Source organism: Oryx dammah, unplaced genomic scaffold (assembly GCF_014754425.2).
Source record: "Oryx dammah isolate SB20612 unplaced genomic scaffold, SCBI_Odam_1.1 HiC_scaffold_1, whole genome shotgun sequence".
Taxonomy (NCBI): domain Eukaryota; kingdom Metazoa; phylum Chordata; class Mammalia; order Artiodactyla; family Bovidae; genus Oryx; species Oryx dammah.
In genome coordinates this window covers 54,911,355-54,926,212 of record NW_024070185.1, presented here as the reverse complement: position 1 = coordinate 54,926,212, position 14,858 = coordinate 54,911,355, and the positions used below count along the sequence as shown (strand labels likewise).

The 14,858-nt window shown below is 40.7% G+C and overlaps 1 protein-coding gene across 5 annotated transcripts in view; it reads right to left on the bottom strand.

Annotated features, from left to right (window-relative positions):
• Positions 1-10,102: 10,102 nt before the first annotated feature.
• Positions 10,103-14,858, bottom strand: part of TLE4 (TLE family member 4, transcriptional corepressor) — a 156,860-nt gene continuing 152,104 nt past the window's right edge. For all 5 annotated transcript variants that reach the window (XM_040258301.1, XM_040258384.1, XM_040258601.1 and 2 more), the window contains 3 exons: positions 14,134-14,284; positions 13,704-13,780; positions 10,103-11,799 (listed from right to left, as the gene is read on the bottom strand). In XM_040258301.1, the coding sequence (XP_040114235.1) occupies positions 11,692-11,799; positions 13,704-13,780; positions 14,134-14,284 (336 nt within the window). In that variant the 3' untranslated portion in view covers positions 10,103-11,691. The remainder of the gene's footprint in view (positions 11,800-13,703; positions 13,781-14,133; positions 14,285-14,858) is intronic.

The following is a 14,858-nucleotide window of genomic DNA, read 5'->3' as shown; positions in this document are numbered from 1 at the left end:
CCCTCCACGCCACTGGGTTGTCCACTCCTATGGCGCTGCCCCTTTCTTCCACTGTGCTGAACACACCATCCCCAGCTGCACCCTGAGATTGAATTCTGAGTGAATATATCTGAGAGGGGAGAAATGATTAGAACAAACATATTATGGCAGCACTCTAGGAAAAAAGTGGCCCCTTGGACTTCAGACGACTTTAAAGAGATGAAGTTCTCTGCTTTCTGGACCCCAGGCTGTTGTGGCCTATCCCAGTTGCCTTCCAGGAAATCCCTTTGTCACTTATATTAGTCAAGGTCACTTTCTGTTGAGTGCTAATGGAACAGAAAAATAATTGAATAACCACCGTAATTCAGCATGCAATAAATCACCCAGTCCTGGTCAAGTCTATCCCCTTCAATGTTCCCGGGACCTGTTCACACTCCCAGCGTCACCATCCTTGTTCAAGGCTGGTCTCGTGTTTCACCTGAGTTGCTGCTATAGCTTCTTAAGTAGTTTCTGGGCTCAGCTCATTCTCCTGCTGCTCTACTCTTCATGTGTACCTGGGTGATCCTCTCAAAATAAGTACCTGACAATGTTACTCCTCTGCTTGGAATCCTCTATAGGCCCTCACTGCCCTTAATGAAAGTTGAAGAGCCTTAAGTGGCTGATGAGGGTCTTAGGGTCTAGCTGCCTTTGGTTATTGAGCTCTCATACCACCCCTGCACCCTAATCACCAGCCACACCGAAGGGCTCCCAAGATTTTGAAAGTCTCCATGCTGTCACCTCTGGGCATTTGCATGTGTTTCCTCTTGCATTATTTCAAACACTGGCCCCTGCCCCACCACCACATACACAAACTACCTATCTGACCAATCCTTATGTATTGTTCAGGTTTGGGCTTAGATGTCACTTCTTCCAGAAGCCTCGCCGACCCTACACACCAGTCTGGGTCATGTTTCCTTCCATGTAGTCCTACAGTGTCCTGAACTCCCCTGGGTGTCCTAGTCACCCCCCGTGCTGTAATCACTTAATTGCCTACATGCAGGCCTATTCCATGCTAGAGTCCATGAGGTCAGGGACCATCTCTCTTCTGTGCATGCCTGTATCCCCAATGCCTAACTCAGTTCTTTAAAACACAGAGAAGCTATGTAATAAACACTTATTGAATAAATGAATAGACATTTAACTCCTCTCAGATTTGTTCTCAATCATCTACCAGCCTAATTATAAAGCTAACCATTTTCCTAAGTCACCATGACGGCACACACACATGCAATAGGACTTTTACAACTCAGCATTAGCAAACTTTAGGTTTTAAGGAATTTAACTTGAGCCACATGGATAATGCTAAAAAAATCTCAAAGATATGTGGCAAAAAAGAGCAACTTTCTCATCAACATCCCTTTAATATTGGGAGCCCCACACACGTCTGATAGGGTATTTGCTTAGATATTAAGATTTGGTCTTAGAAAACATTGGATTAGAAATTTTTCTTTTAGAAAAATCTCCACCTGCATTGTAAAAAGTTATACATAATTTTCAACACACTTGCTAATCTGCTTGACTATTGTGACACTTTACATGGAAACTTCTGTACACATAAGTTAGTCTTATAATAGTCAAGAGAGCAAATATCCACTGGAAATGCCTAGTCTAACAGTGTGAGGGGGTGGGTTACTCAAGGGAAGAGTGAACGTTCACTACTGCCTGCTGCGCCCGTCACCGGCATTGTGTACAATCCTTATCTCCAGAGAGAGGGTGATTGATGCAAGGCATCAGTGTTCAATACTGGACACAGTGACACCTCCCTGGATGGCTGGAGATTTCAGGAGAGGTTTGTCAGGACCACACAGATGAACAAGATTACAACTCTGCAACATCCCTAAAAGATGACCCTGAGAACACGCTGAAAACATTCATAGTTGTGCAGTTCTCCTCAGGGAATCAATTACACATTGTCTAAATAGCTATGTGTACCTGCACTGGCTCTGGGCAGCCCTTGTTTTTTCACAGGAAAGCAATTCAGACAGTAACTTAATTGGTCAAAATTCTGTGATGAGACCCAAATTAAAATACTACAAACTCATCTCTCTGAATTCCCTAAGAGTTCCTTTCTTGATGATGGAGAGAATCAATGTGTTTCATACAGGTGTCTGAGAGCAAGCATGCGAGGTACATAATCAAACTGTCCCCAAATTAGAGCACTGGATCAAACACCTTTGTTGATCCAGAATAGTGGCTCCCAGGATTTCGAGCAATCTCTGTCCCTTCCCTCGCAGCTCAATCTATCCTGTGAGCAGGGCCTCCTATTATCTCAGTGCAGTTATAACACAACTGTAAACAATTCTGTTTTAACCGCCATGGTTGGGCTTTTATGAGCTCACGAATCAAAACACACTAGTAATCAAAGAAAATCTTCCGTGTGACCCATCTTTCCAACAAGACTATTGTGTACATACTACAAAGTACATTTCAAACAAAGCAAAAAAAAAAAAGAAAAAAGAAAAAACCAAGGCCAAAACAAAATACACCATTTTATCAAAAGAGTAATATTAAAAAAAAAAAAAAAAAGCTATGGACATTGGAGGTTTAAAAGAGAAAAACAAAACATGGATTTGGACATTTCCAACAGTAAATTATTTGAAAGGTATTTTGATGTCTCATGTTTTTGCTGATGTTTTGATGTTTTTGTTATCATTAAAGTATATTGCCTTTTCAGTAATGGCTTTTGCCTAAAAGTCAGATTCTGTCACACAGAAAATAGGACCAAGAAGTAAGCTTCTCAGAGGTGAGGATGTGGTAGCAAAGTTCAGACCCCATTTTTCTCTTTTTAAAGGAAAATACTGTATTTTGCTTAGGCACAATGGGTAATTTTCAGTAACTGACTAGAAGAAATACAGATCTGGAAGGGTATACAGGGCTGAGAGCAGTGTAACAGAGAACACCTGGGCGACCCTGCTCCAGTCACTGACATGCTGACACTATCTCATGCCAGACAGAACCACCTGCTGTCATTGAAGCCACCTGACCTCTGTGGATCTGGCTTCTATCTCTAAAATGGGGACAACAGGAATTGTTGTTATGTCGTGTTCAACTCTGCGACCCCATGGACTGCAGCACGCCAGGCTTCCCTGTCCCTTACCATCTCCGGGAGTCTGCCCAAACTCAAGTCCACTAAGTTGATGATGCCATCCAACCATCTCATCCTCTGCCACCCACCTCCCCCCTGCCCCTTCTCCTCATGCCCTCCATCTTTCTCAGCTTCAGGGTCTTTTCCAATGAGTCAGCTCTTTGCATCAGGTGGCCAAAGTATTGGAGCTTTGGCTTCAGCATTACTCCTTCCAATGAATATTCAGGGTTGATTTCCTTTAGGATTGACAGGTTTGACCTCCGTGCTGTCCAAGGGACTCTCAAGTCTTATCCAGCACCAGAAAGAATCCATTCTTCAGTGCTCAGCATTTTTTATGACCCAACTCTTACATCTGTACATGACTACTGGAAAAACCACAGCTTTGACTATACAGACCTTTGTCAGCAAAGTTATGTCTCTGCTTTTTAATATGCTGTCTAGGTTTGTCGTAACTTTCCTTCCAAGGAGCAAGTGTCTTTTCATTTCATGGCTGCAGGCACTGTCCACAATGATACAGGAGTACAGGTCCACAAATCCTTCACTTCCATTTCCAAGATGGAAAATTCAAAGAATACCAGACATTTTTTTCATGATGCATCTGGGGCAAAATTACCCTGAACTGAGGTGTAGAAGTATAGTCGTCACTTACTCCACTTAGTATGAACATTTGTTTTGTCCCAGAAATATTAATGTGCTTGATTGTAGAGTGCCTCTGGGTGGAATATGACCAAAAGCAATAAAATCCTTAGAAATAAACATAACCAAGGATGTGAAAGATCTCTACATTGAAAATTATGATCAAAGAAATTGAAAAGAACACAGAAAAATGGAAAGATAGCCTGTGTTTGTAGATCAGAACACTGTCGAAAAATCCATACTACCCAATGTCATTTACAGAATCAACATAATCCCTATCAAAATTTCAGTGGCATTTTTCACAGAAATCGAAAAAACAATGCTAAAATTTGTATGGAAATACAAAAGACCATGAATAACAAAAATAATCTTGAGAAAAAGATAACAAAGCTAGAAGTATCATGCTCTCTGATTTCAAACTATACCTCAAAGATGAGTAATCAAAATAGCATGGTACCAGCATAAAAACAGAGGCCAATGGCACAGAATTGAGAGTCCAGAAATAAATCTGTACAGCTAATGAGTACATAACAAGGGACCTAAGAATACACAATGGGCAAAAGGCTTTAGTAGTCTTCTCCATAATTGGTGTTAAAATTGGATAATCACACAATAATAAGCTGGACCCCTATCTTACACCACTCACAAAAATTAACTCAAAATGGATTAAAGACTTAAATGCAAGACCTCAAATTATAAACTCCTAGAAGAAAATATTGGGTAAAATTTCCTTCACAATGATCTTGGCATTTTCGATGTATACCAAAAACACAAGCAACAACATTTAAAATAAACAAGTGGGGCTACTTCAAACTAAAAAACCATCTGCACTGCAAAAGGGAGGAAAAAAGACAAAAACAATAAAATGAAGAGGCAACCCATGAATGGAAGAAGATATTTGCAATTCACACATCAGGTAAGAAGTCAAAATTCAAAATAGTCAAGAAACTCATATAACATATTAGCAAAAAATAATTTGATTTAAAAATGAGTATAGGACTTAATATTTTTTTCAAGGAACATATACATGTTGGTGAAGATATAGAGAAAAGGAAACCCTCATGTAAATTGGTACAGCCATTAAAACGGTAATGGAGATCGACTGTTCAATCAATTAAAAATAGAACTACCATATAATAGATCCAGTAAACCTACCTCTGGGCATATATTCAAGGAAAATGACATCATTATCTTGAAGAGGTGTCTGTGCCACCATGTTCACTGCAGCATTATTCACAACAGCCAAAAAATGCAAACAAAAAGTGTCCATCAACACGTGGGTTACAAAAATGTGATACACAGACACACACACAAACCTTACTCAGCTAGGAGCAAGGAAGCCATTCTAATGTTTACAACATGGATGGACCCCCAGGGCATGATGCTAACTGAAGTCAGTCAGGCAGAAAAAGACAAAAACCGCTATGATTCCACTTATATGCACAATCTAAATAAAGCCAAACTCACAGAAATAGCATAGAATAGTGGTCTCCAGGGAATTGGGGATAAGGCAAGAGGGACTAGGGGGAAAATAGGGGAGACACTGGCCAAAGGAAGCAAACCTCTAGTTACAGTACGTTCTGGACTCTAATATTCAGAATGGTGACCCTATGGAACAGTACTGAATTGTATACTTGAAAGCTGCTGTGAGAGTAAATCTTAAATATTCTCACTACACATAGTTACTGAAGTGGTGGGTTTGTTAACGAACCTTATTGTGGTAATCATTTTGCAACATTAATATTTGTATCAAAACACTACATTATACACTGTCAACTTACAAAGTTACGTGTCAATTATATCTCAACAAAGGAACAGAAAAAAAATAAAACCTTTATAAGCTTGAACAACACCAACTTGCCTTATCTTATTCACTCTTGCAGGTCTGGGATCTAGGTTCCAGGTTTGCATGAATTTCACAAATCTATTAGCATGTATTAGGAAAAAGATACCATAATGCTGTTGTAACTCATGTGAAAACAAATCTTCTGCTAAAAAAAGACATATTCAAAAGAACACAAAAGGCCATGGGGTGGAGATGCCGTCTGCCACAAGCCTGTTGGTGTTGAACTCAAGTCGGTTTGGTGCTCCTGGCTCAAGGCTGCCTGCACATGAGGAAGTCTGCAAAGCTGGTGTCGGTCCAGGGCAATCACCTGGGCCTGAGCCCCTTGATGTGAACACACACTCACTGCCCTTCAGGGGCTGGAGGTAAATCCTTCCATTTTAGGCAGCTTGAACACTCTAAAATTCTCCCTAGGGGCACTTTATGGTTTGCTTTTAAGACTCGCTCAGGAACAGGTGTCTGTGAATCCAGGCCTCTGTCCTCTCAGAGCAGCTTTCACAACCGCCACCTTGCGCCCAGGAGGCTGTTCTTGTTGACAGGAGAACTTGAGACCTAAATACGTGCAAGCAGTAGTGTTGACTGACCATCAGCCCAGAAACCCTGTTAACTTCCTGGCCAGGCCATAAAATCTGAAATCACATTTCATTAACACCGTGTGTCTACCTGGGCTATGCGGGTCTGCAGGAGACTGAAGAGCACAGCTTAATAGATGACTTCAACAAATCCTGTAAATGTTGTTTTCAGTCATCTGGGAAAGGTGAACAGGCTTTGGGGGTGGTGCTTTGTTCTTGGCAGCACCAGGCTTCTCTGACTTGGATGCATGATGCTAAGACTTGATCCGTAAACAACAAGGTGAGTAGTACTGAAGAGGAACTCTTTGGGGCACAGAGGTGTCTGACTGAAGTTCTTCAGATAACGGGAAGCTGTTTTAAGGAAGACTCTGTGCTCGATGCATGGTGTCGGGGATCTCACTCCATTCCTCAAGGTGGTTCCTGATGGGGTCTTGCCCTGTCCATGTGCTGCTGGTCCACAAAGAGGAAGGGCACGTGTTCGCCCTGACAGTTTTCTCTGACATAATTCCCACCACCAACTCATTCTCCTGCTACTTCCCAGCCTCCTGGAAGAACAAAAATATCTAACTCGGCTCATTCTTTCCACCACACAAAACACGGCCAGGGTACCACCTATGGTAGCTTCTTTTAGAAGATGTGGTGGGGGCACTGAGTAAAGGCTGAGAAATGGCCAAGTACTACCTAGGTCCGGGGAGAAACGATGGGTCACTAGAAACCACTGGGAATTAGCTTGGGCTCCACCTAAACAGAATCAAAAACATTACTGCCTAAATTCCCAAAACTCAAACATCTCATATGTACCTTTAGTATGTGTGTTTATTTGCTGCACCCAATTCAAATCAATCATCCCTTTTATGTGAGTTTAAATCTTCTGTTAAAAGAACAGAAAACTTTTTAGTTCCAAATATTTTCATCAAACCACAATGTGAAGTCTAACTGGGGTGGGGGCAGTGGCGATGGTTGGGGCTTCCTACCTGAGGCAGTAAGATATCGGGGTCAGCCATGGGTAAATCTACTAGTCCACGGTGGGTCTTTGCCTCATGTGCATAGTGACTACTCACATGCAGGAACTCAACAATCTGTGATTGGCTCCAGGAGTTTTAAAGATGGGCTGTGATGCAGAAGTCTCCAGGCTGGTTAACTCATGTGAAACGGGACAAAGAGCAGCAAGGTGAGAGCATCTGAAGACACCCTTTCCATCCTCCTTCCCACCTGCCCCACCAGGTGGTGGCCCCAGCTGCAAGCCCAGAGCCTTGGGGTTCACACTGACTTATCTTCTTCAGAAGACAGAGTTTGGGAAAATCACTTTTCTCCTCTGAAGCTCTGTGCCCTTTTGTGTAAATTCAGCATCCAGCCTGTCTAGGCCTGCTGTGAGATCAACCAGAGTGACTTTAGTGAAAACACTTGCTCATGCTTTTCCTCTGGACTGAAGGCAGCCCTGTGGGAACTCTCTTTCCCTGTGGGCCAAATAGCTAAGATCCCAGCAGAGAATTTCCTTCCCTGGGGAGAAGTAAATGAGAGCTCAGCTCCACTGCTAGTTCCTACCTAGGACCCAAAAAATTCTGTCACTCACTGCCAAAAACCAAACAAGACTAAAATACAATGTTCACATAAGCTTGTAAGGAAAGTTAGTTCCTACCACCAGAACAGCACTGGTGTTACAATGTTCCGACACATGAGAGGCTTTCTGATGTGCTTGGGTTGTTAAAAACAAAAGTATTTCCACTGTCAGCTCTGATTGGAAGCTTGAACCAAAAGGCAGATAAATGCAATTAGTTCAAAACAAACAAAAAACACGGATGGTGGCAAGACTACTTTTTCTGCTGATGCCCCAGTGGGAAACTGAGGGGTGGTCGGACCCTAGGCTCACTGCTGACATCACTTTATAGGTTACCCAGGAGCTGGTAGCTATAGAAATGTACACCCAAGAATGTCAAGATAATTTCTTTTGGTACCCACATCTTTATAATTTTTTAACTGCTTATTTAATGCCAGGCAAGGAATTCCAGTACATATTTCCTTACAACTGGCGAAAATATCAGTTGACAAATCCCTGAAGTTATATGCTGCCAGTCTAAGAGTGTTCCACTGAGGATACAAAACCGGCTGTCTTGGCAGCAGAGGGCATTGCTGGTTGTCTAGCTACTCCAAGTCTAGCTGTGTCCTGTGCCTCTGTCCAGAACACTGCCTTCTGAATGTGCCATCAGCATCTCCTGCTCATGGCTGTGGGGTCCCAGGATTTTCTGGTTATGAGACAGCTTGAAACTCGGTTTCCAGCTATCCCATGGCTGTAGAATACCAACCACTTGCAGGTGTTATAAGCCTGTGGTTAGTTTCAGTGCACACCATTCCCAGATAAGAGAGATCTTTCGCAGCTCACTGGTTACAAAGCCAGAAAAGTAGCAGCCCACAAGGGAGGTGTTTATCTGCATAAACCTGAAGAGGCTAGCATCTATCACTTTATGTTTGACCTGCCAGTCTTGAAAGGTCTTCAATCTGGGATTTTCTTTATTTCTAAGTAGTTCTATGTAAGTCAACCTTCCAGTCCTATACACCATTTTCTTCTTTCATTCAAACTAAGTTTTCCTTGGTTCAGGGTGATTCTATCTTTGTCATTCTTCAGACTCTGCAAGACCATATGTGGAGTAAAAACTATGGGAGACCAAGTAATTAAAATATCAATAACATCAAGACTGCTGTGCAATCAATCTAGGCCTGAGACTGGTATCAGAGACATAAAAATCTAATCTGATAAAAACCTCAGCAATGAGAAAAAAGATGCCCATTTATTTTTAAAAACTAGGATTGATTATGCATTCATCTCAATTTTTAATCCAGTATAAGGGCAAGTGCTTTGGCTCTCTATAAAGAGAAAAATTGAAGGGCACCACAGATGGACCTACCAGGCACCAAATAAGAATTCTAACTCCTTGAAGCAAGCACTTTTTTCTGCAAGTGTCAACACAGTAGGCAAGTGTCATACTATTTGTGCCAAAATGATTTTTCTTTTACTCAAAAAAATCGCTATTACTTTTAAAGAAATTTTAATAAGGATAAACATAATTAAGAATACTTTAGAACATTATCATATCTGATATAGCAGCACTCATACCACTCACATTTGAAGTGTTATTTCCACGATGAACACTGCTGAATTCTTAGCACCTAACCACTCAATACCTCATACAGCTAAATCACTGAGACACTCCAGACCACCATGAGGTTCCCAATCTTCAGCCTTCTTTCTACCCAGTGGATCTATAAAATGATAGGTTTTTGAGTACCAAAGTTTAGAATTCTTTAAGTGCTTTCTTATGCTGAAGCTTCACACACTCAACCAGGAGCAGCCCAAGGGATCTTAAGCTTTCAAAGACTTCAGTGTATCATGCTGGAAATGTTTCACAAAGGCTGGAAATAGTATGCATGTGCTAACTCTAAAGCACCGTTGGTCTCACAGAGCTTCCTGTGATGATGGAAATGTCCTACAAATTTATAGAGTCCAACATGACAGCCATTAGGCACATGTGGCAAGCTGAACATCTGAAATGTAGTTAGTATGACGGACAAATTGAATTTTTAATTTTAATGAAGTTAGAGTTAAATAGCCGCAAATGGCTAACTAGTGGTAACCATACTGAACAGCACAGCATAGTACAGCTTGAAGATATCAAGACTTTTGAGTAACGAGCCAACTTTTTGACAAACTAAAGAGGCAATCAATAAATATTTGGTAGCCACCTGTCATCAGTAACTTCTATCCACTCTCCCTTCTAGCTCTTCTCAAGTAAAAACAAAAACAGAATTAAAAGAGCAACAATAAAAAGCCCACATGACTTTTAAACAACAACTCCCTTGAATAAAACTAATAGGTCTTAATATATGTAAGGAGTGGCATAGTAAAAAAAAAAAAAAACTAAAGCCAGCAAAACAAAGAATTAGAAATAAGCATACTAGAAGTTACTTATGTTTAATGCTTAAAAGTCTGAATGCACAAACAATCTACCATTATAGAAGTACTGGTGGTCAATACAATGCATTAGAACTATGTACAATGCACAGTTTAGTATCAAAATCTTTCTACACTGTCGAGTTTTACGAAACTGTTAATGACATCAAACACTAAGCACTTAAGACACCATTTTGTTTTCTGCTACCACACTAGGAACGTCAATGGACAGTCCGTTTCAACTTGCAGCATCCATCCATTTCTAGTATGAAATTAAGTAATTTTCTACTTACACAATAAAGTTTATCTACACAGTTCTCTTGATTTTGATCCATAGCAGCAAAGGCACTGTACATCAGCAGATCCACAGACTTAAAAGATTTTTTTAAAGCATTCGAACAAAATAATAATAATTAAAAAAAGAAGTCACATATCATAGTTTAACACAACAACAACAACATAAAAGATAACAACAATGTTTCCGGCACAATGGCACAGCCTGTGTCCATTTCAGGGACATCCAACTAAGACATGGAAAGAACTGGAGGTAAAGCAAGCAAGTCCTCATCCCAGGTGAGAGTCCATTCTTCCTGGTTTTCAGAGGGAGGCCCTTGCAAATCCTCCTCTGCTGTCCTTGTCTTGTAAAAGACGTGACCTGCACAGTGGGAGGACTCCTCCCCTGGATCTGTGCCATTCCCAAAGAACATGCCAAAAAATAGCCCCTAATTTATCGTAGACAAAACTGCCCAAAGGCATACATCTCCCTTTGCAAAGAAATGTGGCAAAAATATCCAGAAGGGATTAAGTTCTCCCTTTGAGGCCAAATTTAATTTGTTCATTTGTCTATAATACAATAAAAAAGGAATTAAAAACATATTACAAAGACACTTGTCAACAAGTCAAAAAAAAGGAAAAAAAAAGAAAAAGTCCAAGTACTTTTATCGAATATAGTCTAAAGCTATAGATATATTTGTTAAAGTTGTCCGAATAGACTCAAATGAATATGATGTGGTCTGTCACATTATAATTGTTTAAATTTCCAAACATTTTTAAAAATATGTAAAAACAAAAACAAAAAAATCTAACAACACAGCAACATATTGCTTCCATATGTAATTATACATTTCACATCTCTATACAGTCATTAGTCTACATTTAATGACATTTTTAATCCGTTATTTTAAACCTTCCTTTCCCCTCCTTTGCCAAAAAAAAGGGGGGGATGGGTATCAAGTACAACGCATCTTCATTACCAATGCAGGAACAGACAGCTTTATTTAGTCAGTCATTGTTAGAAAGCCTTCTTTAAACAAAATAAATATATTACAGATATAATACATAATTAAAGATTCCTTTCACTGTTAAGTAGGGTTATCCATGATCTTCCAAGTAGATAGCTGAAGATTTTGATATCACAGGTTCTTAATGAGTATTCACAATTCAATAGCATGGAGGAAGTGGGGGAGGAGGGGCTGACTCCACAACTGCAATGAGTAATAGGAAATCCTTGGTTTTGGATGCGGGGGAACAGAAGGATGAGAGAAAAAAGTGCTACAAGGAGAAGGAGTCCATTCCGCATGAAGATTTGTCCTTAATAAATAACTTCATAAACCGTGGCCTTCTTATCCCCAGAGCCAGTGACAATGTATTTGTCATCCACAGAAATGTCACAGCTGAGCACCGATGAGGATTCTTTGGACTGGGAAAGAGACACACAAACACGTTAAAGACGGAAAGAAAAACCTATGAATATTGAGAGGCAGGACTGGAGGACTCAGAGCAAAAAGAAGCAGAGCATGTTCCCTTGACTAAAGTAGGAGCCCAAGGAGAAAATGTAGTCCCTTAAGTCTCTTTAAGGCATATTCTTAAAACGGCTGCGCCAGGTGCATTCCCACTGACATTTCACTCTGTTGGTCTGGAGGCTCTTGTACTGGGGGTGGGAGAGGTTGGGGGGGTGCGGAGACGGGGACCCTGAGCGCCAGGCAAGTCCTCGGTACAACCCCCCCCTGCTAATGAAGGAAGGCTTTACTTCAAATCCTGGTCTGCAGCTAAGGGCAGTGTTCTCGGTATGAAAACCGTCGGGGTCACTCAGATGGCTTGGGTGTAGATGGAGCCGCAGAACATCAGACACATCACTTAACCTGTCTGGCCCTATTTTACCCATCTGCCACCTCAGAGGGCAGTCTCAGAGTTCAGATGAGGTTGAATAAGGGGGAACTGCACTGAAAAGACTATTTTTTTGAGACAAGGAATGCAAAACTATTTCTAATATAAATCCTAGTTGACCCTCATGTAAAAACAGAATGTAAATGTACAAGTGGGAGTGAGTTCAATAGTTAGGAGGAAAAATGTACCCCTCATAGAGTTCCAGTACCACATTCAACTACACCAATTGCAAAGCATTCACACTTAACTTTTAACTGTGCTAAATAAACAAATCCCACAAGATTTTACTGGGGCTTTAAATAGTTAAAAAAAATAAATGTTTGACATGTAGATGCTAACCTACTACCAGCATTTCTCAAACTTTTAGTTTGCAACCTGTATTAAATACATTTTATTTCCCAAACCAGCAGATACAAGATATAACACACTTATTACAAAAAGATATATTTTCATATTTCAAAAAAGTGCTGGTTGGGGACTTCCCTGGTAGTCCCGTGGTTAAGAATCCGCCTGCTCATGCAGGAACATGAGTTCGATCTCTGGTCCAGGAAGACTCTACATGCTTCGGGGCAACAAAACCCATGTACAACAACTACTGAGCCCACTCTAGAGCCCCAAAGTCGCAACTACCAAGCCCACGAGCCTAGATCCCATGCTCCTCAACAAAAGAAGCCACCACAATGAGAAGCCTGCACACTGCAACTAGAGAAAGTCCGCACACAGCAACAAAGATCCCAGCATAGCCAAAAATAAATACGTTTTTTAAAAAAGTGCCGGTTGGGACCATCCAAAAGTTATGATACAAAAACCACTCTGTTACATTATAAACTTCAAGACAACAAGAATATGCTATTTTTGTGTTATTATCTTGCACAGTACTTTCACTCAATATATGCCACTTTAGATTCAAATGAATTAATCGCCTCTATATGATGACTTAATACCACATGGTCAAGAAGGCTGCAAATCTATTATGCTATTCCTAAAACCACCTAGGAAAGAGCATCCCAAATACATAAGGTTAAAAAGGAAATCTTTGACTTGCTTATGGAATTCTCACATACTAGCAAGAGAGATGAGACGTGTGTGTGTGTATCATGCCAACAATCCAGTACCCTACAAATAATTCCACAAACTACACAAAGTACCACTGAGTTAATAAGAATAAAAATTTACAAAATTAGTCCAAATTTATCAGTTTCCTATAGCACTCTTTTTGGTGTAGAGGGGACAGAAATATTGATAATATGCTAATTAGTATTCAAGCAAAATGCTCAAATTTTACACAAAATTTTTAAAAGTCACAGTGCAAAACATAAAATTTCAGAGAAGACATGAAACTTTTATTCTAACATTAAACAGGAGAGAGAACCACACAGCACTGAGCACCATGCAGTGAACATACTGGGAGTGAAGGCTACATATGTGAAGCATTACCTGGAATATACTGGCCCCATAAGGTGTTCTCCAGGCATTCAGAAGGTTGTCCTTTCCCGTGCTTACAAACCATTTACCTAAAGAAATAGGGTTTCAAAAAAGGCAGTGTCTATTACTTTGTCAAGAGTCCTAAGATTTGTGTTACAGAGCATCAATGATACACAGAAAACTTACTTAATCTGAGACAAGTAAGAGTTTCTTTTCACTGGAAAGATAAAGCCCACTCTCACACTGTATAAGTGAGTTATTTATACTTGGGACAGGGATGAAGTAGATAGATACCAGAAAATGACACAGTATTAGGGAAGTAGGCATGTGTGAGAAAGGAAGAGAATTCTGAGGAGGGACATATCCATGAACTGAAGATCTGACTTGAAACGAAGCAGCAGGAAGGCAGATGGGCAGATGGTGGACACGGGGGCTTGCTCACCACAGTGGGCGAACTTGAGCGACAGCACGCAGCTCTCGTGCAGGTGGAGCTGGTACTTGTCGGGCTTGGTGACATGCAGCACCTCCACGTTGCTGTTTTCCATCCCCACGGCCAGCCACTCTCCGGTTGGGCAGTAGCCCAGAGAAAAGATCTAGAATGGAGACAGGTGACAGTGATGGTGGCTACAGAGGATGTCCTTCCTTTAACAGGGAGGCGAGGCACCGCTTCCTCTGGGGATACTGCTTAAATGATGGAAGAAACCAAGATGCATGGTACTGGGTGCTTGGGGCTGGTGCACTTGGGACGACCCAGAGGGGTGGTACGGGGAGGGAGGAGGGAGTGGGGCTCAGGATGGGGAACACATGTATACCTGTGGCGGATTCATGTTGATGTATGGCAAAACCAATACAATATTGTAAAGTAATTAACCTCTAATTAAAATAAATAAATTTATATTAAAAAATAAAAAATAAATAAAAGTTAAAAAAAAAAGAGACAATGTTATCGGTGCAGGAAGAAATCAAAGGCAAACGTGTAACCCCAAGTAATGAGTCAGATGTCCACAATCCAACTTACTAATCAATTGTGAGAAATTCAAAGGTCTACAGAGTAATCCTTATTGAAATAAAAGAAGTTTGCAAAAAGCTTGTAATAAATGAGATTAAAAAAAAATCTGTCAATAAAATATATACCATTGTATTTTGACAATAATAAAATTTTTAACT